Genomic DNA, 25,558 nt, shown 5'->3' with positions numbered 1-25,558 from the left:
TAGATCCTGGTGGAAATGAAAAGGCCGTCAATTTAGTGACAGATTCCAGAAATACTTTTCGCGAGCTGAGTAGGATTTATATTTTTAAATCGCGTTTAAAGTAACAAAAACGGCATGTCGCGCAGCCTAGCGAGAGCGCCATGAACCAGACGTATGCAGTCTTAAGCACTTTGTTGTACCTAGTCTAATGCTTTTACACGCACCAGAACGAGGGCTGAAAATTTGAATATGTATGTTATTGTCAATTCACGTTTTGTTTCTAAGGTAAAAGAAGTAAAGCATGAGATGTGGCGCTGCTTCGTGGCTTCCAGTGAAACGGAGGCTGCGGTAGCTGCGGTGCATGCGATGCGCGCGAACGTCCGGCGGCGTTTCCCGCGTAGCTCGCTCTCGTCTGCTCTCGTCGTATCGGACTTTTGAAGAGTAGCACACTAGTTTGCGCTGCTGCTCGCAAAATGCCATCGACTTACTGTTCTGTGGAGGATTGCTACCACTTCATGAACAGCACTGCTGGTGTATCCTACCACTTGTTTCGTTTTCGAAGCTAGCTTGGCTTGGCTTGACTAAAATGTGATAAAGCGACCTGTGTACGGCCAAAGTACTTCTATAAGAAGCTCCAGAAAACGCTATAACTATTGTAAAAAAATTTAAATAGGCTAGAAAGCAGTAGTCGCGGCACCGCAGGCTTTGCAAACGTAACATTGCCTTTTCATACTTAGGACATAACTTGTCACCCCTGCTGGCGTATAATCGCTATCGCGCTCACCTCTCACTGTTTGCAGCATGTGATATTAAGACTGCATAATCGCTGCAGATCGAAAAACTCTGATTACAAATGTTTTACGGCGTTCTCCGCGTTACCACTCCCTGATTAGAAGCTCTGACCGGTAAGCTTCCAATGCACTCAAGAAAACGGGTACCACAAAAGTTGGTTGTCGGTCCCTTTAAGTATTAATCGACTGAACTTGGTCTTCTCTTAAAGGGGTCATGAAGGACACCTTGGGCTTGTTGAAAAAAACACATCCTGCGGAAGCTGACACAGCTATGAACTGCTCAGCCAAATATTGCAGTCGTGCGCACCGTCGTAAAGGCTACAAGCGGAGCACGAAGTTGCTGTTTTCTCAGGCGCCCTCTTTTCAAACAGAGGCCAGTTCTCACTCTCGTTGGTGGGCGGGGTGTCTGCCGGTTGACGTAGCGTATCTGCTTCGTCGCGTCGCAAGAGACATAGCATCCTCACTGGCCGATAGCCGACATAAATCGAGAGCGGCGTTCAGATCAGATGCGCTTCTTGGCACGGGGTGCCGCCACTTGCCCTCCCCGCACATGCAAATCAACGCGGGAGAGCGATCGCGTTTCATCACGCGCGCTGACGTAACTTCTTTGCCCCGTGCCATCCCTCCCTGTCTAGCTTCCATTGCGCTCGTTGGCACGAGAAAAGAGAGAAAGCGCTGAGAGCGTGCGCCAAAAACCCCGTAACTCCACTCATTCTTGACGGAATCGAGAAATTTTTGCAGCAATCGATTCGGGAGGCAGTAAAATCCCATACTGAGGTCATTAGATCATTACTTGGAAAAGTGGTTCATGACTCCTTTAAGAAAGACTTTATTTAGAGGGCTCTAACAGTAAAGAAAGTGGCACTCGGCTTATCCTGAAGAGTTCTGCGAAGTACCTTGCTTTGTCAGCCACATGTTTTGTTTAATAAGTGAGAATTTAAGGTACTAGAGTCATAGCAGGTTCTTCATACTCATCGTATCTACAACGCCAAACTAGAACTGGGAAGTTTGCTGATGGAATGCTCAATGATCAGGTTAAATTGGGGTGTACTTTTTAAACTTTATGATAATATTTCCAAAATGTTATTAAACACTGCTGTGTTGTCGCGGTATAGGGCGGCCCGGCCTGCACAGTCTGTTTGTGCAGATTCTTCCTTGATTTAAAACAAACAGTTTTGAAAAGCAAGTCATCAGCTCCATCCGCCTCATATATATACACGACGGACAGAGTGAGCGACGCCAGCCCCCCCACTCGCGAACGAGTTGGTACGCCACTGAACATGGCATTGCGTTGCATTGGAATCCTACAGTGTAATCCACATGGATGCAGCACAAAGTTGCAACGTCCTTTCATAAATATATTTAAAGTCAACTGTACATCACAGATGCAACTATGAATGCTCGCCCATGCACTGACAAAAAACTATGCCTTGCTGCCTGCCGGCTGCACATTCAGGTACACAGGGTACTGCTGGTCCAGCCCCAAGTATGAATCACTCAGCAGGAACAGGGTGTAAATGACTCGACCAGCTTCTTGAGGTGCTCGGAAGGTGAGCTGCAAACAAAAGAAATCTATTTCAGTGAACGCTGGCTTATAAAGCATCGTCACAATTACCTGAAGCAAATGCGGCAATTTGCAGAGCAATGTTAGGTAACAATTAAAATTCCTTTGATAATTTGTTAAACTGTGAAACATGTCTCAATGTGAAAGTGAAGCCAAACACTAAGCCTATGAGTGATGTTGAGAAATGTGCCCTTAAATGTTAACACATATTTATTTGCATATGGTGGCACTTAGTTGCAATATCTACCATTTAAAGCATCTGCTTCGAGCTTTCATTGAGACTGCCAGCAGAATGACATGCACAGCGCACTGGTACGGTTGTCCACAAGAGAAGGTGTGCTAACTGAGCATAACCAGTGATGCTACGAGGGCTTCTGATTTGGAGCAATTTTTGGAGCAGGAAAATTTTCATTTTGGAGCACTTTGGAGCAGCAAAAATTTTTATCTTGGAGCACTTTGGAGCAGGTAATTTGCATCTGGGAGCACTCCGGAGCAGCTAATTTCACATCCTGGAGTACGTTGCAGAATCAAGTTGCATTTACATTCCGGCACCTGAATAATTATTATGGGGCTCTTATGAAGAGCTAGAAATATTTCGATTCATTGCAAATCTCATGAAGAAAATCATCTCAGGAGCACTTCATATTTCACTTGATAATGCAAAAATAAGGGCGTCATGCAGTTAAGTGTTCTGAATAACCTCTTCAGCGATTATTTCAGCGACTTGAAGGCGAAAGCCATCTTCCCTTTTTTTTTCTTCTCGCTCGATGCATTGATCCTCCTTCACCCCCCCTCTGAAAGGTTTCTGCACCTAACATAGTTATGCACTGCCTCCAGGATCAGAGGCCTTGCAAGCTTTCTGCACCTCACCTGATTTTGCAGTGCCTCTGTGATCATTGCACCGATCACGGAGGCAGTGCAGAGCGACCATGTCATGTGATGACGCCATCCTGTCACGTCACGATGGCGCTGCATGTTTTGGCGATCTATGACGTCATAATGACGCCATCACATGGTGATGATTTTTTGCATTGCTCGTGTTGACGCCGCCGAAGCCAACAGTTAATTTTCGCGGTTGATGGGGCACCTAGGGCTTTCGCATTAATCTTGCGTATTGAACGTTAAGAGCCTAGTTGTTAACAGCCTGGCCTTACATACCAAAATGGCCTCCACCACGTCACCTCTGTGCCGTGTGCCGAACAGCTTTGCTGGTCATCCACCTCACAAAGTTGAACGGCTTCTCAGTTGTTTTTTTTCTTTTTATTGCTACAGCAATTATATTCGTCGACGTGACGACCACGTGACAATATGGACACACTTGACAGGCTTTTGCCCTTGGTGTCACTATCCGTATGAAGTCAAAATTGTAACATCGCCCCGCGCATCGTATGTTCTACCCGTGAGTAAAAGCTCGCGAGCAATGGCGACGAACGCGGCTCCATCTCCATTGTGCAGAGGGCGCATGCGATAACATCAGCCCACGTGCGAGGCCTGCCATTGATTGTTTATCAAACAGAGAGGACACGCCCCGCCAGTTTTCATAAAGAGCATGAAGGGATGCCAGGGGAGGGGAGGGGCTGCGTCGCTCAAAGGGCGCAGTCGCTGGCGCGCGCGCTATCTCGAGCAGGACGAGCTACCAGCAGCGTTTCTAGAACAGACGATGTCCGCCGATGAATCGCCGCCACACTTTCTCGCTACCGATTGTCCTAGACGTCACAAACCTTTGTGAGGAGAGTGCATTTTGCCATCGAGACGACTAGCACAACAGAAGCTGGGTCGGCGCCGTGCATGGCATTGTGGCTTACTCGGGATGCACACTCAAGCGCCATTTATTCAGGGGAATAATTCTTGGTCTGTGGTTGTGACTTTCGCGGCCCCAATATCAAGTTGCACAAGTTTTGACGTGCCGGCGGTGCAATTGCCAGTGATAGACGCCCCCAAACCTGATACTCTGGCGCAGTCTGGTACAATTTTCGTCGATATTATCAGGATGGCACAGTAAATCCAATTTGGCGCACTTTGGCGCAGTTGGCAGTTGGAGTGGGATCACTGCATAGCTGACTGTCATGCTGTGAAACAGGCGCTGCAGTCAATACAACTTTTGCAAAAGCCTTCAGTATACCCACGTGAAACAAGCAGTGTCTGATGTGGCCACGGATTTCAGTGTTTATTTTTTCATCACAGCATTGTTCTCTCTAGTGAGAGCAAAACCAGAGTTGGAAATTCTGTTATAGCAGTCGGAAAGCACATGAGTGTTAGACCCAAGTTAAATTATCTCATCCAATGTAGCAATACAAGACATGGGTTAAATGGGAATAAAGTTGTAGTGGGGCATTTTCTGATTATAATGTATCACCCAAGACTGCTTGATGCGGACTTATATGTAAACACTCAGGCACATTGTATTGCACCCCCATCAAAATGCAACACCTGAGGCAGGGGCGTAGCCAAGGGGGGGGGTTGGGGGGGTTCAAACCCCCCCCCGAAATTTTTCAGTTTTGCTTGCGTATATATGCACGCACACATACAAACGCACGCACGAACATACATAAAGTATGGTTGAACCCCCCCCCCGAAAAAAATTTCTGGCTACGCCCCTGACCTGAGGCAAATAACTGAAGAAACAACCCTTTTCTTTAGCAGCAGAACGTAGTGAGTTATTGCACTGCACGAGAATCATTTCAAGCTGTTGGGTTTGAGCTGAATTTGCTCACTGCTTTCTAATACGTCATCATGTCTCTCACTTACATTAAGGCTTCGTAAAGAACATCCACTGCTTTTGATGCTGTGGCTGGAAACAGTTTGTCTATTCTACAAAGAAAGCAAACCTTTCTTGCACAGACAGATCGTACAAACAAACACATGCGTTCACAAAGTAGCACTTTTATTGAGGGCGGTCGTATCGTCATCCTTCGTATTGTCATTCTCCTGTCTTATGAATAAACTTGAGTGTATCCAGAATTGCGCAGCCAGGTTTCTCTCTGGTAATTACAACTATAAAAGCAGCATTTCATTATTTAAAGACAACCTTGACTGGAGAACCCTAGCTCAACTCCACTTAACAACGAAATTAGAACTTCTCTACCAAATTTACTCTGATCTCACAGGAATCAATAAAAGTTTGTACATTTTCCCCCCTCACTTCATCTCTACACGTTGTGATCATGAGTATAAGGTACTTGAAACGCGCTGTCACACGAATGTGTTTGAATAATCATTTTTTCCGCACACCTCCATGGACTGGAACCGACTTCCTAGGGGTATATCTAATTGCAAAACATTATCCCAGTTCCTATCGCTTCTACATTCAAATCTCACGAGCTATAAACTACCCTTTGCTCTTGCTGTCTTTTTTCTTTTCTTTTCTTTTCTTGGTGACTTTGTGCCTGAATTATGTGTTGCCACTTTTCCATACTGTACACACTGCTTTGTAATTAGCTCATATTTTCAGCTTTGTATGTGTGTATACCATAGGTCGGCAAAAAATGTGGAGCTCACTCAGACTCACTCGTGAAATATATTTTGACCTTAGAGCTCACTCGGACTCACACTTGGCACAATTTTCTCAAGTGAACTCACTCAGACTCAAACTCACTAAAATTTTTCTCAGCTGGACTCACTCAGACTCAAATTCACCAAAATATTACTTACTCAAACTCACACAAACTCAGACTATATCCGAGTCTGAGTTGTATTGTATCAGGCCAAAGAGCGCAAGCTACTTATCTTTGTTGAACTACACATGCCTTTCTTTACTATCTACGAAACCCTTTCCCTTGTTTGTTACAAAGACTAACGACAATAAACACAGGCGTTCACTACTGTCATGACATGCGTGTGGGTTTCATTGAATGTGGCCCGGCTGATACATGGTGTCAGAAGTGCGGAACTGAAGCCTTGCCTGCAAGACGATGAAGGAAGCACCGTAACAAGTGCCTACACCACAGCCTTCAAAACACCACAAGCATGGAGTACATCAAGCCACCGGAGCCTCTGGGCCTCTCGACCAAAGGGGGAAGAACGTGGAAGCTCTTCTGGCAAAAATTTGATTTCTTTTTGGCAGCCATGGAGTGCACTGAAAAATTGAGGTCAGAGGCAGCAAAAACAGCCCTTTTCTTCAGCGTGGCTGGTGACGAGGCGCTGAAAGTCTACAACAACCTTACATTCGATGAAGGCGAAGACAAGCAGGACTATGGCACGGTGGTGGCCAAGCTCGAGAAATACTACGTCGAGCAAGAGAACACAATTCATGAGCATCACGCCTTCCGGTCTCGACTACAGAGCAAAGCTGAACCCTTCGAACAGTTCCTACGTGCGCTGAAGAAGCAGGCGCAGTTTTGCAAGTATGGAATGATGATGGATGAGATGGTGCGCGACCAAATTGTGTTCGGCACAAATTCGTCGAAGCTGCGGGAGAAGTTGCTCAGGCACAAGGGCCTTGCGTTGGACAAAGCCGTGGCTTTATGCAAGGCGGCGGAAACATCAGCACGTCAGAACTCGCTGCGGCAGAAGACTGATGGAGAGCTCCACGTCCTTGCAGCATGGTCGAGCCGAAGCTTCAAGTGTTCCTGCTGCACGGCGCTGTCCAGCCTACAGGAAAACTTGCTACTTGTGCAAGGGGCGTAACCATTTTGCGTCATGCTGCCAATCAAGCGGAGCCATCTGCGAGGTAAAGGACGAGAGGAAGAAGCCATACCAAAACGATGACTTTGATGTTTTGGACATCACCATCGGAAACATTAGCAGTGACTGGGACTGGATCATGAAAGCAAATATTGCAGGCAAGGACATTAATTTCAAGATCGACAGAGGGTCCCAAGCAAACTTGATGCCGCTGTCGCTTTTCCGGAAAATTCAAGCCTGTCCAGTGAAAGCAAGTAACGTGGTTCTACGATCGTATAACGGCGTCACCAAACAGCTCGGCCTGAGGCTGATCAAACGGAACGTTGATGCCGTAACAAACAACAGCCCCTCCACGATCGTCAATGAATTTCTGCAGCTTTTTCAAGAACAGGCTGTGTAAAGCGCGAGTACAGGATCACCCTTCGCGAGGGTGCTGTGCCCGTCATCCAGCCAGCCAGACGAGTGCATTTGGTGCTACAAGAACCTCTGCGTGCTGAACTACAGTGAAAGAAGCGGAAGGCATCATTAAAAAAGTCAGCAGCCGGACAGATTGGGTAAGCCCACTGGTCATCGTGCTTAAAAAGACAGCAGGTTGCGGGTATGCATGGACTCGAGAAAAATGAATGAATGCCTTAAGAGAGAACATTATCAGATGCCGCGCCGAGAAGACATAGAAGCAGAGCTATCAGGAGCAAAGATGTTTTCTCGGCTTGACGCTAACACCGGATTGCATCAGATACCACTGGATGAGCAGTCTTCCAAAATATGCGCCTTCGCAACTCCCTTTGGCTGTTATCGGTTTCTTCGACTGCCTTTTGGCATTTCATTGGCAAGCGAAGTTTTTCAAAAAGCGCTCAACGAGGCATTTGATGGTTTGCCTGGCGTGCATGTATATGTCGACGACGTGCTCATTTGGGGTGCTACCCGAAAAGAACACGACGACAGGCTCAATAATGCACTACTAGTAGCAGCAAAAGCAGGACTGACATTCAATGCGTCAAAGTGCTTGTTCGGCGTTGAAGAAGTTTTGTTTCTTTCTGACATTATCAGCAGCAGGGGCATACGCCCTGACCCTGCTTTGGTCGAAGCTCTGCTGAAAATGCCGGCACCACGAGACAAACAGGCGGTACAGAGGCTCTTAGGCGTCGTCAGCTACTTTTGCAAATATGTGCCGTCACTATCCCAGCGCACTTTACTTGGCGTTTGCTGTTGAAGCATGATGTTGTTTTTGACTCAAACGACTGGCAGGCTATATGCAGAGAGCTTAGCGAATCACCACTTCTAGCAATTTTTGAACCAGGCAGAGAAACGAAAATAACGGCGGACGCCTCGCAGCAGCGAAACTCATTTGCCCCAGCGCGAGACGAATATTTAATTATCTGCTCATATATGACGCCCGCAGGCAGTTTCGATTTCGAAGAGCACTCTGTGGCCTTGCGATGTAGTCCGCCTACTCGTTAAGAAATACTATCGGGTGACCGTGAGAGCCAGTGACGTCACTGGCCAGGTTCTGCCATGTTGTCAGCGCTGCTGTTTCGTCTGCTGTATTGGACACGGGAACAGCATCACGTCAAGTTTTCCTAATCTACTGTTCAACATGCAGGAATTACCATTACTCCTGCTGTCGTGGTCAGCGGTTGCCTTTGCCAGCCCGATAACCACCCCTGCTGCGCCGATGGTGCCGATAGTGCTTTCGTCCGGGATCGACTCCGGGCATGTGCACTTGCCGGCTAAGCTTTCTTCGGCTGTGGAATACGGACTACCAACCGCATCGACCCTGACATCACGCCCAGAGAAGAACTTAAGCTGCTGCTTTCACCGACCTTCCTTCAGTGGACACGGGAACAGCATCACGTCAAGTTTTCCTAATCTACTGTTCAACATGCAGGAATTACCATTACTCCTGCTGTCGTGGTCAGCGGTTGCCTTTGCCAGCCCGATAACCACCCCTGCTGCGCCGATGGTGCCGATAGTGCTTTCGTCCGGGATCGACTCCGGGCATGTGCACTTGCCGGCTAAGCTTTCTTCGGCTGTGGAATACGGACTACCAACCGCATCGACCCCGACATCACGCCCAGAGAAGAACTTAAGCTGCTGCTTTCACCGACCTTCCTTCAGTGGACACGGGAACAGCATCACGTCAAGTTTTCCTAATCTACTGTTCAACATGCAGGAATTACCATTACTCCTGCTGTCGTGGTCAGCGGTTGCCTTTGCCAGCCCGATAACCACCCCTGCTGCGCCGATGGTGCCGATAGTGCTTTCGTCCGGGATCGACTCCGGGCATGTGCACTTGCCGGCTAAGCTTTCTTCGGCTGTGGAATACGGACTACCAACCGCATCGACCCTGACATCACGCCCAGAGAAGAACTTAAGCTGCTGCTTTCACCGACCTTCCTTCAGTGGACACGGGAACAGCATCACGTCAAGTTTTCCTAATCTACTGTTCAACATGCAGGTGTGTAAACCATTACCGCTATTTGCTAGGAAATCAGATGACGCCTTTCTGCTAGTGTTCCCGTGTCCACAAACGTTATGGGAAATTGTATTAGACTGTTTTTCAGTGACATTGCTTTTGTTACGCTCTGGTGACATCGAAACAAATCCGGGACCAACTACACGCTCAGAAAATCTATTAGATATCGAATCTCTGCCTGAAAACCCAACCGAGCAAATGCCTGTTCTTTTTAAATTGATCAAGGATATTCATACACGATCATTACAAAGTGCGAAGGTTCAGAACGAATTAGCAGCTGATATGAAGTCAATTAAGTGTGGCCAGAAGAACATAGAGGCAAAGATTATCGCCGTACAAAAGCGCCTCGACGACCTCGAGCAAAAATCTGAAGTCCTCGAGAAAGTTAATGGAGAGCTATCTGAAGTGCATGCTTCGGTCAACAACCTCGAAGCACGCAATTTTTCACTTCAGTCACGACTCGATGACTTGGAAGATCGCTCACGGCGAAACAATCTTCTCTTCTATGGTTTTCCCGATTCCAAAGAAACATGGCAGGAAACAGAGGCCAAACTGACCTCTGAAATAAAGTCAGTTTTAAGTACCTTCACAGGCAGCACGATTGAGAGGGCACACAGGCTAGGTTCCTTTGCTCCTACCAAGTGCCGCCCGATAATTGTCAAGCTGACTGACTTCAAATCTAAAGAGCAACTTTTTTCGCTCCGAGGTCAATTAAAGCAAAGAAACATCGGTGTATCGGAAGATTTCTCAGCATCTACCCGCCTGGCGCGCAAAAAGCTAACTGAATTTCGTACCAACCAGCCTAATCCTGCATCCTTTAAACTTCGCTACAATAAGATGCTAGGTAACGGCAAGTGTTATATCTACAATACTAACCTTGGCATCGTCGAAGAATCGCAATCACAAACTTCTTATGCAGGCCACGCTCGACACCAGCCTACAAACAGTTCACAATAGGGAAGCAAGAGGGGAGATGGTCTATTACCTGCTTCTCCAGCTAAGCTATCCTTCCTTTATTCCAACACAAGAAGCATTACTAACAAGTCTGACTCCTTATCATCCGCGATAGATTCGTGCGGCGCTCATGTAATTGCACTTACTGAAACGTGGCTTTCTTCAAATACGCATGACAATGAATTGTTTGATAATGCGCAAAACTTTACTATTTATCGCTGCGATCGCACAGTGCGCCGAGGGGGAGGCGTGCTCTTAGCTATATCAAAATGCCTTCCATCGTCATGCATACAGATTAATCACGACATTGAAATAGTATGGGTTCTGCTAACAATTCGTCACTTAAAAATTATTCTAGGGGTATGTTATCGGTCGCCTTCATCTTCGGAAACGTTCCTAAGTGAACTCCACGATTCAATAAACATGGTTGCTTCGCGCTTTCCTTTCACGCCTCTGTTTCTACTAGGTGATTTTAACCTGCCCAACTTAAATTGGAACACTGATCCACCAAGCTTATCACCTTTTTCAGCACAGGCCAAGGATTTCGTAGATATGTGTTCTGTTTTTGGCCTATGTCAACTGGTGACCCAGCCTACAAGAATAACCAGTACCACTTCAAGTACCCTTGACCTAATATTGACTAACTCGCCCGATTTAGCCTCTGAAATCACTTATATGCCTGGTATCAGTGATCATTCTCTGCTTGCTTTTCACCTTAAAATGCCACCCCCAAAACGAACCAAAGAGAAAAAAATCATAGTCGATTACAATAAAGCAAATTTCGATGCCATTAATGACGAACTGTCGAACTTCGTTGTTTCCTTCTTTGTCCAGTTCAGTGATCGCTCTGTCCAATCGAACTGGGATATTTTTGCTGCAAAAGTAGACGAACTTACTAAGAAATACATTCCTAACCGAACCATAATTTCTAATCACCAGGCACCATGGTACAACACCTACATCAAACGCCTTTCTAACCGTAAAAAACGACTTTACAGATCAGCAAAACTAGCGCCTTCTGAAGACCGTTGGGCGATTTACAAAACTGCGCACAACGCTTACCTTACCGCCTTAAAATCCTCTAAGTTACATTTTCTTTCTCGAACTCTCCCAGATATGCTTGCAAATAATGTACGCAAATTTTGGCGCTTAATTAACCCTTCACCAGATAACAGCATAGTTCTAGTAGATGATTTTGAAAATCCAGTCCCTACTGACATGTGCGCCGATCTTCTTAATGACACTTTTAAAAACAACTTTTCTCGAGTTGATAACGTCATCCTACCCCATGTACTGAACTTCAATTATATTGCCATGCCACCAATTTCCATTGATCATTCTGGTATCGCTAAACTCATAAATAACTTGCCTATTCACTCATCCCCTGGCCATGACAACATTGGTACCAAATTTCTGAAAAGAACCGTTACTTACAGTTCAGTGATACTAACAAAATTTTTCAACAGTCCTTAGATACATCAACCATTCCTGCACAATGGAAAATCGGGAGGGTGGTTCCAATCTTTAAGTCGGGTAATAAACACTCTGCGAAAAATTATCGCCCTATTTCGTTAACAAGCACTTCCTGTAAGTTATTAGAACATGTCATTTTCACCAACCTCATTAACTTCCTTGAATCGAATTCTTTTCTTACACCAGCACAACATGGTTTTCGCAAACATTTTTCATGCGAAACACAGCTCATATATTTCACTCACAAACTGCATCAGATTTTAGACCGTTCATCATGTGCTGATTGCATTTTTTTAGACTTCAGTAAGGCTTTCGATAAAGTCTGTCACCAACTACTACTCTTCAAACTGAGCCTACTAAATATTGACAATAGTTTACTCAAGTGGATTGAGTGTTTCTTGTATAACCGTGTTCAATACGTTACTGCTAACAATCACAGTTCGTCATCTGCTGCAGTCCACTCAGGTGTACCGCAAGGGTCAGTTCTTGGTCCACTTTTGTTTCTAATTTATATTAATGACCTCACGTCTTCACTTTCTTCTAACATTCATCTTTTTGCAGATGACTGCGTCATTTTTCGTGAAATAACCAGTAATAATGACAGTTTAAGCCTCCAATCTGACCTTAACACCGTAGCAGCTTGGTGCAGCACATGGCGAATGGACTTAAACATCGCTAAATGTAAGGTAATGCGCGTAACCAGATCTGCTAACACCCCACCAAAATACTACTTAAGCAACGTCCCGCTTGATCCAGTTTTCTCGTATAAATACCTGGGCATTCTTATCACATCTAACTTATCTTGGGCACCCCACATCGCATACATTACTAATAATGCTAATCGCATGTTAGGCTACATACGTCGTAACTTTTCAAAAGCGCCATCTGCACTAAAACTACTGTTGTATAAAACATTAATACGTTCCAAACTTGAATATGCATCATCAGTATGGGATCCTTACCACGATAACTTGGTTACTTCACTTGAGCTCGTACAGAATAACTCCGCCCGTTTCATACTTTCTAACTACAATCGCATCGCCAGTATTAGTTCAATGAAATCCAGCTTAGGCCTTCCTTCCCTTGCATCCCGTCGGAACATATCTCGTTTGAGCACATTTCACAAATTATTTCATCATCCCACCCTACATAACCAACTAATCCTCAATCCTCAGTACATATCTCATCGCATCGATCATCGTCATAAGGTTGGCATCGCATCCTGCAACTCCCAGTGTTTTTATCGGTCATTCATACCTCGTACATCAGTAGATTGGAACCACCTTCCCGAAGACATCGTCACTATTACTAATAACAATATTTTCCGTCAAACATTACTCAGTATTGTATGAGTTAAACGTTACTCAAAATTGTATTATGTTCACCGTCGTTGCACAGCTACTATTGTATAATCTTTATTTGTTGCATTGTTTATTCTCCTGCTGTATTTTCTCTGCTGTACATTCTGCTGTATAATATGTATTTTCTATGCTGTATATTCTGATGCTGTATTTTCTTTCTTTTTTTTCCCTTTCTTTTTTGATGTAAACGTTATTTCCACTCCCCTCTATAATGCCATATGGCCCTGAGGGTAAATAAAATGAAATGAAATGAAATTGAGCGTTGCGAGTGCTTGTTTCCTCAACTATCAAACAACGTTGCTTATCTAGTGCGGCGATGGATGAAAGAGCTGGGAGGAGTGTAAAAATGGTCAGATTTTGTTCTTATTGTCGTCATCCAACTGAGGCGACATTTCCCATGAGGCTTGGAGCAGCCGCAGCATTAGACTTGCTGAAACATTTTCGCTTCGATCATTTGTAAAGTAGCAGGTTGAAAAGTGACGAAGGAAGCAGTAAAATCACAACATTGGCGCTCTGTAACGGTGTTTATGTGTAACATGCAAGTGACGTGATGTACGCTTTACTGACTCATATTTAGATTGGGCAATGCTGCGTTCTCGAGGCATACCAATCCCATGTTCATTTGTCTGAACGCCGAAGCATTTATCTATACACTGCGCAATACGATCCCGGCAGTAGACAGCTTTAATTTGTCTATTATAGACTTCCTAACGTTAGCGGATACCTGGTTACTGGAGCTGTTGACGGCTGCAGCAGTAGCAGCAGCTACAGAGCCGGTAGCGACATCTTGTGGCGTTTTGTCCAACTACAATAATTTGTTTTCTGTTTTCTCCATCGCGTTGCTGTTCTTGTCGCAAAAGAAAAGCAACGAGAATCCTGTGAGTTGCTAAGTATCTCACTAGTAAGCGGGTAAGTCACTGTAATGTTATTTTGTAGGTCTCTTGTTAGGCTATGCATAATCATGTGTCGCCACCAGCGTTGTCCCGTCTCGTACACACCTCTGGTAACCCGGCCAGAACTAGCCACGTACATTGTTTACAAAAAGGCCCCGCATGATGACTCATCGCTTTTTTCTTCTATTTCCGATTCGGCACTTTCACGAACTTCAAAATTCAATCAAATACTTTTCAGGCTGTATTTGTGGCTGATATTGTACAGATGGCACCTATGGACACCCATTAGTGCGATGCAACAGTCAAATTGTGTTCGAATTTTTGTGTCACCACTCGTTTAAGAAGTTCCGACCTTATTTGTATGGTCGCCCATTTGATGTCGTCACCTACCATCATGCACTATGCTGGCTGTCATCACTGAAGGATCCCTCAGGCCGTATTGCCCGCTGGGCACTTCACCTGCAAGACTACGACATCCGCGTGCTGTACCGCAACAGACGCCAGCATGCTGATGCGGACGACCTCCCGCGCTCCCCCTTGCCTGACAACAATGCCCCCAGCTCAGTATCTTACATTGCTGTTTCTTCCATTGACGTTCACACCATCGCTACCGAATAGCACAAGGATAAATGGATCACCTTGCTGATAGACTTGCTCACTGATCCGTCGACAACACTATCCACTTGCGTATTGCGTCGTCAAGCCCACCATTTCGCCATTCGTGACGACCGACTGCACCGACGCAATTACACCGCCAACGGCCACCAGTGGCTACAAGTGATACCCCGAAGTCTGCATTCTGAAATGTGCGCATCCTTCCACTCTGATCCACAATGCGCGCACTCTGGGGTATCCAAAACTTACCACCGCATTCGACAACGATACTTCTCGTGAGGGATGCACTGCTACGTGCAGAAGTTCGTTCGCTCCTGCCTCGATTGCCCATGCCGAAAACCTTCCACGCACGTGTCGCCAGCAGGTCTACAACCATTACCTTTCCCCAACCGTCCGTCTGGGCACGTCGGCATCAATTTATATGGACCACTTCCTTCGACGTCAGCTGGTAACCACTGGGCCATCGTCGCTGTGGACCATCTAACGCGATACACCAAAACCGCCCCCCTCCCAGCGGCTACAGCGAGCGATGTTGCCTCCTTCCTGCTACACCGATTCATACTGCGTCATGGTCCCCAGCCAGGAATTTCTCAGCGATCGAGGCCGTGACTTCTCGTCAGAAGTCGTCAAAGCCATTCTCAAAGAGTGCCATGCTGTTCACCGCAAAGCTACTGCTTACCACCTGCAGATGAATGGCCTAACCGAACGCTTTAACCGCACGCTCGGCGACATGCTCTCCATGTACGTCGCCGCCCATAGCACCAATTGGGATGTCATTCTGCCGTTCGTCACCTACGCTTATAATACCGCCCCTCAAAGCATTACTGGCTTTTCACGCTTCTTATTGTACGGAAGGCACCCGTTGCACACCATCGACACGATACTTCCATGCAGTGCTTGGCAACACCGCAGCCATGGTCACGGCAACTCACCTGCGACACCTTTTCGTATTGCAGGCGCTGTTACGGTCTCGCGCTATTCCTTGCGCCAACATGCCGCCTGGTCACCCGCCGGAGGCCCTTCCGCTCCCGGTATGGGTGCACGCTGCACGTAGCCCGAACTCGCCTGTTCAACCATATTGCCAACGAACACAGGATCCCTCAAGTTTTCGGCATCAACGCCCACTACACGAACCGGTGCACAGGACATAGATGCCAGCTCACGTGACCGCAACAACTGCTGATCTCCGGATAACGTCTTCCTCGCCACTGGAACGCATATATTCATGCAGGCCCTGCGCGGCCCCCATTTGGCTTGGCAACACCGCAGCCATGGTCACGGCAACTCACCTGCGACACCTTTTCGTATTGCAGGCGCTGTTATGGTCTCGCGCTATTCCTTGCGGTGACGTGCCGCCTGGTCACTCACCGGAGGCCCTTCCGCTCCCAGTATGGGTGCGCACTGCACGTAGCCCGAACTCGCCTGTTCAACCATATTGCTAACGAACACAGGATCCCTCAAGTTTTCGGCATCAACGCCCACTACGCGAACCGGTGCACAGGACATCGCTGCCAGCTGACGTGACCGCAACAAATGCTGATCTCCAGATAACGTCCTCCTCGCCACCGGAACGCATATATTCATGCAGGCCCTGCACGGCCCCCATTGGGCTTGGCAGCACCGCAGCCATGGTCACGGCAACTCACCTGCGACACCTTTTCGTGTTGCAGGCGCTGTTATGGTCTCGCCCTATTCCTTGCGGCGACGTGCCGCCTGGTCACCCGCCGAAGGCCCTTCCGCTCCCGGTATGGGTGAGCGCTGCACGTAGCCCGAACTCGCCTGTTCAACCATATTGCTAACGAACACAGGATCCCTCAAGTTTTCGGCATCAACGCCCACTACGCGAACCGGTGCACAGGACATCGCTGCCAGCTGACGTGACCGCAACAAATGCTGATCTCCAGATAACGTCCTCCTCGCCACCGGAACGCATATATTCATGCAGGCCCTGCACGGCCCCCATTGGGCTTGGCAGCACCGCAGCCATGGTCACGGCAACTCACCTGCGACACCTTTTCGTGTTGCAGGCGCTGTTATGGTCTCGCCCTATTCCTTGCGGCGACGTGCCGCCTGGTCACCCGCCGAAGGCCCTTCCGCTCCCGGTATGGGTGCGCGCTGCACGTAGCCCGAACTCGCCTGTTCAACCATATTGCTAACGAACACAGGATCCCTCAAGTTTTCGGCATCAACACCCACTACGCGAACCGGTGCACAGGACATCGCTGCCAGCTGACGTGACCGCAACAAATGCTGATCTCCAGATAACGTCCTCCTCGCCACCGGAACGCATATATTCATGCAGGCCCTGCACGGCCCCCATTGGGCTTGGCAGCACCGCAGCCATGGTCACGGCAACTCACCTGCGACACCTTTTCGTGTTGCAGGCGCTGTTATGGTCTCGCCCTATTCCTTGCGGCGACGTGCCGCCTGGTCACCCGCCGAAGGCCCTTCCGCTCCCGGTATGGGTGAGCGCTGCACGTAGCCCGAACTCGCCTGTTCAACCATATTGCCAACGAACACAGGATCCCTCAAGTTTTCGGCATCAACGCTCACTGCGTGAACCGGTGCACAGGACATCGCTGCCAGCTCACGTGACCGCAACAACTGCTGATCTCCAGATTACGTCCTCCTCGCCACCGGAACGCATATATTCATGCAGGCCCTGCACGGCCCCCATTGGGCTTGGCAGCACCGCAGCCATGGTCACGGCAACTCACCTGCGACACCTTTTCGTGTTGCAGGCGCTGTTATGGTCTCGCCCTATTCCTTGCGGCGACGTGCCGCCTGGTCACCCGCCGAAGGCCCTTCCGTTCCCGGTATGGGTGAGCGCTGCACGTAGCCCGAACTCGCCTGTTCAACCATATTGCCAACGAACACAGGATCCCTCAAGTTTTCGGCATCAACGCTCACTGCGTGAACCGGTGCACAGGACATCGCTGCCAGCTGACGTGACCGCAACAAATGCTGATCTCCAGATAACGTCCTCCTCGCCACCGGAACGCAGATATTCATGCAGGCCCTGCACGGCCCCCATTGGGCTTGGCAGCACCGCAGCCATGGTCACGGCAACTCACCTGCGACACCTTTTCGTGTTGCAGGCGCTGTTATGGTCTCGCCCTATTCCTTGCGGCGATGTGCCGCCTGGTCACCCGCCGAAGGCCCTTCCGCTCCCGGTATGGGTGAGCGCTGCACGTAGCCCGAACTCGCCTGTTCAACCATATTGCCAACGAACACAGGATCCCTCAAGTTTTCGGCATCAACGCTCACTGCGTGAACCGGTGCACAGGACATCGCTGCCAGCTCACGTGACCGCAACAACTGCTGATCTCCAGATTACGTCCTCCTTGCCACCGGAACGCATATATTCATGCAGGCCCTGCGCGGACCCCATAGGCCTCCAACGCTCAAGTTTGCGCAGCGCCCTCCACCGCCCCAGCGGAGAGAAGGGAAACCTCCGGTAGCTCGGACGGGTCGCTCTTGCTTGGTTTTCCCATTGCGCGCGCGGAGAACGTGCTCCCCGGGGCTTTTATCTCGCATTTTTCACGCTATGGGCGCCGTTCCTTCGTCGTACTCGAAAGCAGGCACGCAGTCCTGCTGCATTGTGAACTGTCACAAACGTTTAAAAATGACGAAGGGCCGAAAACTTCCTGTCATGTTCTACCGTTTCCAATGCAAGCAGTGCGAGGAGCAGAGGCGTCAAGAGTGGATTATGGCAGTTCGCCGCGATGCTTTCGCGGTCTTGTCACCTTGAAGCAATTTTTGCCGTGCACAATATTACGAACTATTAACGGGGAGAAACGCGATGATCGTCCTCATTTGAAAGGGAAGTGCGTTTGTGAACCGAAGCTACAACAAATAGACAGCCGCTGTACGTTTCTAGATTGCGCGCTGGCTTTCCGAGTCAACCATTTGTAATGTGACAGCAGCGAAGCATGTGGGCTTATTACACCACAGTTTAAATAACGTACCGTGAGTACTAAGTGTTTAATTCAGCTGATTGCGGTACATTTCCCGTCGCGGCTCCCTGTAAACAGAATTAAGCTGCATGTTTTCACTGAGCGTTTATATTGGCCTTGCATACAACACGCCGTGATTGCTTAGCAGGCTGAAGTGTTGCGCTGCTAAGATCGTGGTCGTGGGTTCGATTCACGCATATGGCAGCTGCATTTCGATGGGAGCGAAATGCAGTAACAACGGCGTACTTAGATTTACGTACACGTTAAGCAACCCCAGGTGGCCGAAATTAATCCGAAGTCCCCCACCAAGGCGGCAATTAAATTTTCAATGGCTTCGCGAATTCAGATGCGCTTATCATTGGGCACAAATCTCGGCATAATCATAAACATGAGTAATCCCAGTGGGTATTGTATAGTATCAGGGGCGTAGCGAGAAATTTTTTTCGGGGGGGGGGGTCCAACCATACTTTATGTTCGTGCGTGCGTTTGTATGTGTGCGTGTACATATACGCAAGCAAAATTGAAAACTTTCGGGGAGGGTTTGAGCCCCCCCCCTCCCTGGCTACGCCCCTGTATGGTATGATGCTGACCAAGGGAGCTGTCGAAACAACCAAAGCGACATTAGAATAAGCGAACACGGTGCGTGATCAGGCGTCGATATTATTCGAAATGAAACACGCCTCTGCAAGAAACATGCATGGTCGAAGTGGGCATGATTTTTTTTTTTTGAGCGTACCATTATGCTGTCAAAGGGAGCTCTAAAAAAATCCAAGGTGACATTAAACTTGCGATCCGACGTTGTTATCATTCGATGCAAACCTCGGCAAAAGTGAAACTCCCACGAAACTGAACACTGCGCATTGCGATGCAGCCAGTGACTCAACAGGACAGATGTAAATTTATGCTCTTCACACTGAGCTCATAATAAATTTAAAGCCGGCCGGCAAACTTGGCATCCATGCGATCGAAAAGTTATCAATAGAAAACGCACGCGAAAGCGTGCTGAATGTTTGCTGACAGCTCGAGATCCGAGTAGACACGACTGCCGCAACGAATGTGCTTTTTACCGGTAACATAATTACAGAACTCGCGCAGTCACCTCCCTATTCATGTCAAAGAAATGTGCCCGTTCAGCATCGGCACGCACGTAGCGCTCGCACAAACAGCATCGCCCTTGACGACCTGCTCGGTCCCGAAAAGGTGGTCGATCAACCGTTCTCCTCTGGTGAGATTCCCACCGTGAAAACGTTTTTTCCATCTCTGGGATCTTTCTAAACCTTCAGAGGAAGCGACACGTGAAGCTGCACGTGCACGGCGAGCAGAGAACAGCGCGTGCAGGGTGCGGGAACGTGCTGAGACAGCGCAGTCAAAAGGCAGGCGCGGGTAGGGGAGCGACCGGTTTTTGCTAGAAAGGCGGCGAAACGCGTGCGACGCAGCGCCCCCTGGCCGAGCTTGGGAGGCCTATTGGGCTTGGCAACACCACAGCCATGGTCACGGCAACTCACCTGCGACACCTTTTCGTATTGCAGGTAAAAAATCAATATTCATTATATGCACGTCGCACTCGTTATGCGGCGCTCCTGGTGTTGCCAAGCCCAAAGTGCTGTTTAGAAGTTGCAGTTGATTGAGCGCTGTCAGGCGACATAGAACTGAACCCAAGCCCTAACACTCGTTCTGGTGAGACGCAGGTATCCGGTGACTTACTCCTGGTTCTTAAAGAACTCCAGTCTGGTCAAGCTTCCATGCTGCAAGAACTTAAATCCATTCAGCAGAAGTTATCCCAGAACGATAGCGCAATTGGAGAGATCAACAAAAGGCTCAGTAAAATAGAAAGTGGTTGCGAATTGATAATGAGCATAAAAGAGCAAATCGAGGATATCCGGGTACTTTCTGATAAAAATGCGAAAGATATAGCGACAATCAGGGTGAGATTAGATGACTCGGAAGACCGAGCACACCATTCTAACCTCGTATTTTTTGGTTTTCTGGATCGCGAGCATGAAACATGGGCAGAATCTGAGGCTTCAGTGCTGCAATTCTGCAGCAAAGAGCTGAACATCACTATTGAATCTATGGAAATCGAGAGAGCCCATAGACTAGGAAAATACAAATTAAACAAAAGCCGCCCAATCATCGTTAGATTTGCTCACTTTAAGACTAAAGATAAAGTTCTGTCGTGCGCCTCTAAACTGAAGGGTTCCAATTACCGAATTTCTGAAGATTTCCCCTGAACACACGACAAGCAAGGAAACATCTTGCTGAATTCGGAAGAGCCCAACAGCAATCGTTTAGACTTCGACATGACAAGCTAATAATTGGTGACAATACTTACACGTACGACCACAACGCTCAAAAGGTTGTACACCACCCTTTAAACGCTTAAGCCCCATCCATGCCAATCCGCGAAGAAAGTCTTTCTCATTTTTATATACCAACATAAGAAGCATCCTTCCTAAAGCAGACACTCCTCAAAGCCTAATTAACACAACGGAATCCAATTTGTTCGCGATTACAGAGACATGGCTCAACCCTTCTATTTCCGACACTGAGTTGCTGCAGTTTTTTGCAGATTTCGATGTGTTTCGACGTGATCGTACTAATAAACGAGGTGGTGGCGTACTAATAGGTAGCCATAAAGATCTTCAGTGTAGTGAAATTAAGACATCCTCGTGCTTAGAAATCATGTTTGTTCTTTGTAATGCTTGTTATCCCCCCATAATAATCGGTGTTTGCTATTGTCCCCCTGGCAGTGATCCCCTTTTTGTACCCGAATTCCATGAGGCTATTCGCTCCTTAACAGAATCTTATCGAAATTTTCCGATACTGCTTTTCGGAGACTTCAATTTTCCAGCAATATCTTGGACTAACCTAGGATGTGTGGCTTCCAAAAACAGTACAGAGAGCGATTTCGTCAATTCATGTCTAACTTTTGGACTAACGCAAATAGTCAATGAACCTACACGCGACAGTGATAACTCCCTTCATATTCTTGATCTTGTTCTCACTTCTGAGCCTGAAAGAGTGTCCCAGATGACGTTCCTACCAGGACTCGGTGACCACTTAGTAATCCATGCGTCCTATTCTTCTAAAATATTGGCCGCGAGATCGAGCGGAGTCACCGCCTGGCGGCTACTGGCTGAAGCGCGCCTAGTGTGGATTGCTCCCTGCGTCGTCTGCTAGCCACGCCGTGTTTGCATGTGTGCGTACATCCTGCACGTTCTCAAAGGGTGGTTTGTTCTGTTATGTTAGCGCGAGTTTAAATGCTCGTACGTATATACCTAACATGGTGTACAGAAGCAAATGGGCTTGCTCGGCTGCATGCGCATTATAATAAGATCAGAGAGTGCGACTTTCGAGAGGGCTGTGTATTGGTGTCGTACCCTTCATTCGCCAGAATCATTTCAGTGTTGGTGCCACTTTCTGGTTCAAGCGCCTCCTAAAGTGCGCTTGGTATAGTCCCAATCATCAGCAGCATTAAATAGTGTGTGAAGGCACCGTTTTAGCGACTTGTTGGTAAACAAAAACGAGGCTCTAGGCCCTGCACTTTCGCGTTGTTATTATGTGTATAACTGCAGTACTGCAGTTCATCGGTTATGCGAAGAGCTTTAGTTGTGCTTAAGCTTTCCTTTTATTGTACGGTCGTGGTCCCACCACAGCGAAAGATTTCTATCAAGTGAAGTCTGACACTTTGGTACTGAACTGTCCCCTAAAAAAAACAGAATTGGAATGACACGGCAGCGATAAAACGGAGTTGCCGCGCGCAATTTTAACTTGGGGCGAAATTTACGCAGAACCACACGTGTGCTTAGATTTAGATACGCTTTGAAGAACCCAAATGTTCAGAGTCAATCCCGACGGCTGCCTTACATTTCTGTCGTATAATTCCACGCAAAACCTCATCCTTTTTTTACATTATCCTGAGCGTTTGTGCGGAGTTGTTATAAAAAGGTGGAAGGCAGCGGACTTTAGTTTGAAAAAAAAAAAACAAAACAGAAAAGGCACTTATTCCATAAAATAACCGGACCTTTGTTGCATCACTGTCGTGCACGTAATCAATCGATGAAAGCTCTGTGCTAAACCCTTACTTGTTTTTATTCTGTTACTAGAGCAAGAACATGTGCGTGTGCGTTGAAAGTCTCCGTGACGCTAAAGCACTGTCCATCATGAAGCTTTCCTGACTAAACTTATTAACTGTCCTACATTTCATTGAGAACTGAACAATAGAAAAAAATTCGTATCCGTATTCGAGCGAACAGTGCTATTGAACTAACTGCGCAGGAATATGGGTTGGTATACAAATGAACAAGAAGTAAACACTTAAGTAGTTCAGTCATGCTACAGCAGTGCGTAGTACACAGAACACAAGCTAAACACGTACAGAGAAAACAACCAAGAACGTCATATAGCGCGTAAGCGCAGACTGTCATCCAAAGTGAGCATCCCTTTCATCAGCAGATTGCGCTTTTCCTACTAGTAATGGTAACGTTGGATAATCTTTGTGCATCGATTCAACAATGAAGGGCGTATATATTACCAGTAAGCAGCAATCAACGCATTTTATTCGCCGATAATCAGCTCAAACCGCTCACAACGAAGCGCCGCTGTGTGCATTTGTATACGCGCCGCCGACGGCCTCTCCACACTAACGCGGCGACGGTGCTGCCACCTATAGGTCGATCTCGTGGCCAATACCATCCAACAAAAATAACAAAAGATATAACACTGTATGATAAAGGCAATTATTCTTCTATAAACTCGGAGCTCTAGCAATTCGCTGCTTTCTTTCCTATCGACCTTTCAAAGCGTTCGGTTGAAGCAAATTGGCTACTATTCAAAAACAAAATGTTAGATCTATTCACTAAGCATGTGCCCACCATAACCGTAACCGAGAAAAAGTCATCTCCGTGGTTTAACATTACACTGAAACGCCTAAATAACAAAAAGAAACGGCTCTTTCGATCGGCAAAGTGGTCCAATAGCGCATGCGCATGGAACAGCTACTACGCTGCAGAAAAAGAATTCGAAAGACTTGCTAACAAAGAAAAACTCTTTTTTTCACAAACATTGCCCGCTATGTTAAGAAACAATCCCAAAAAATTCTGGAACACAATTAACCCCAGTAACTCCCAACTATTAGCACTGTACAACGATCAGAACCATCCAATTCCCGATCATGAGGCCGCCGAACAACTTAACAGCTTTTTCTCTTCCGTGTTTACCGTTGAACCTGTCGACAATTTGCCTTCATTTCTTAACCTTGACCATAGCGTGATGCCTGATATCACATTCTGCTCAAACGGCATCGCAAAACTAATTGACTCATTGAAACTCACATCTTCATGTGGCATCGATGGTATCAAAGTGAAAATGCTCAAAAACACGAAATCAATTGTTAGTACACTACTCTGTCATATTTTAAATGCGGAGCATTTCTTAGTCGCACCTGCGGCGTCGGCGGCGCCGTCCACACCCCCACTGTGCATGCTCGGCTCGTCTCGTGCTGGCAGCAAGCCTCTCCTCCCTCTCCCTCCCTCCCTCCTCTCCCTCGAAAGCGGGCGGTGTGTATATAAGCGGCGAAGCGCGCGTTCAGAATTCAGTCAAGGACGTCTTTATTTGGCTTTCGCTTGACTTGACGCTTTGCTTGACTCGAGTAGATGCGATGGAAGCAACAGTACCTTCAATGAGCGTCCCACCACTCGTTGAAGGCAACATTACCCCACCCTCACTGTCGTCGGTGTCAACGACAGCAAGCAACGCAGAAGACAAGGCTGCGAAGAGACGAGCATACGACGCTGAACGCAAGCGTTTGAAGCGAGCTGCGGACCCGGAACTTCGTGCATGCTGGAGCCGTTCAAGTCGTACTTGGTGTGCGCATCGTGTAACAATTAAGCATTCCCAAACCATACCCAATTACGCAACATTCACGCGATACCCCCAACACTCTGCGACGCATTTACACGAGTTCCCCCCGTGGGAAGATGCGGGCAATTTTTTTCAGCAGTCACTGTCATCAGGAGTGGTGCCGGAAGACTGGAGAGTGGGCAAGATTGTTCCAGTCCCCAAAAAAGGTCCTTCATCTCTTTGCAGCAGTTATCGCCCCATTTCCCTTACTAGCGTTTGCTCCAAACTAATGGAGCATGTGATTTACTCTAACGCTGCCAAGTTCTTAGTCAGCAATAACTTTTTTCATTCCAGTCAGCACGGCTTTTGCTCAGGATTTTCATGTGACACACAACTAGCTTTATTTTATCATGATATCAGTTCCAGCCTTGACTTAAACATACCTGTTGACGCCCTCTTTTTAGACATTGAAAAAGCATTCGACAAAGTCCCACATCAACGGCTATTACTAAAGCTTTCTCGTTTAAACATTAATACAAATGTATTTAATTGGATTTGCAGCTTCCTTACCAATCGCCAACAGTTTGTGTATGCTAACTCCGTCTCATCTAGCCGTTCCTCTGTAATCTCTGGTGTGCCGCAAGGTACAGTGCTCGGACCATTACTTTTTCCCATTTGCATCAACGACCTTCCATCAAACATCTCTTCTAGCATTCGCCTTTCTGCAGACGACTGCGTCGTATACCGTCCCATAGTTAAGTCCGCAGTAAAGGCGGTACCTGTCTGGGGTGAGGACCTCTGGGGCGCCATGACGCAAGACGATGTTCTCCACGAAGAACTTGGCTACCTCGGCGGCACTGCCTTTGGGCAAGGCCTTTGTCTCGGCGTAGCGGGTGAGGTATAGTCAGTTGCTACGACGATCCACTTGTTGCCGGAAGTCGACGTCGGCAACGGCCCCAGTTAAGTCCACCCCGATTTGCTGGAACGGCCGGTGAGGTGGTTTGACTGGCTGCAGAAGTCCCGCTGGCCTAG

General features: G+C 47.6%; 1 protein-coding gene across 1 annotated transcript in view; it reads right to left on the bottom strand.

Moving 5' to 3' along the window:
- Window positions 1–2,176: 2,176 nt before the first annotated feature.
- LOC119397040 (activating signal cointegrator 1 complex subunit 3) overlaps window positions 2,177–25,558 on the bottom strand; it is a 623,467-nt gene continuing 600,085 nt past the window's right edge. The window contains exon 38 of the mRNA XM_037664465.2: window positions 2,177–2,325. Within this exon, the coding sequence (XP_037520393.1) occupies window positions 2,194–2,325 (132 nt within the window). The 3' untranslated portion in view covers window positions 2,177–2,193. The remainder of the gene's footprint in view (window positions 2,326–25,558) is intronic.

This window comes from Rhipicephalus sanguineus, chromosome 6 (assembly GCF_013339695.2).
Source record: "Rhipicephalus sanguineus isolate Rsan-2018 chromosome 6, BIME_Rsan_1.4, whole genome shotgun sequence".
In the NCBI taxonomy this organism is placed as follows: Eukaryota; Metazoa; Arthropoda; class Arachnida; order Ixodida; family Ixodidae; genus Rhipicephalus; species Rhipicephalus sanguineus.
This window is presented reverse-complemented; position numbering and strand designations above follow the sequence as displayed.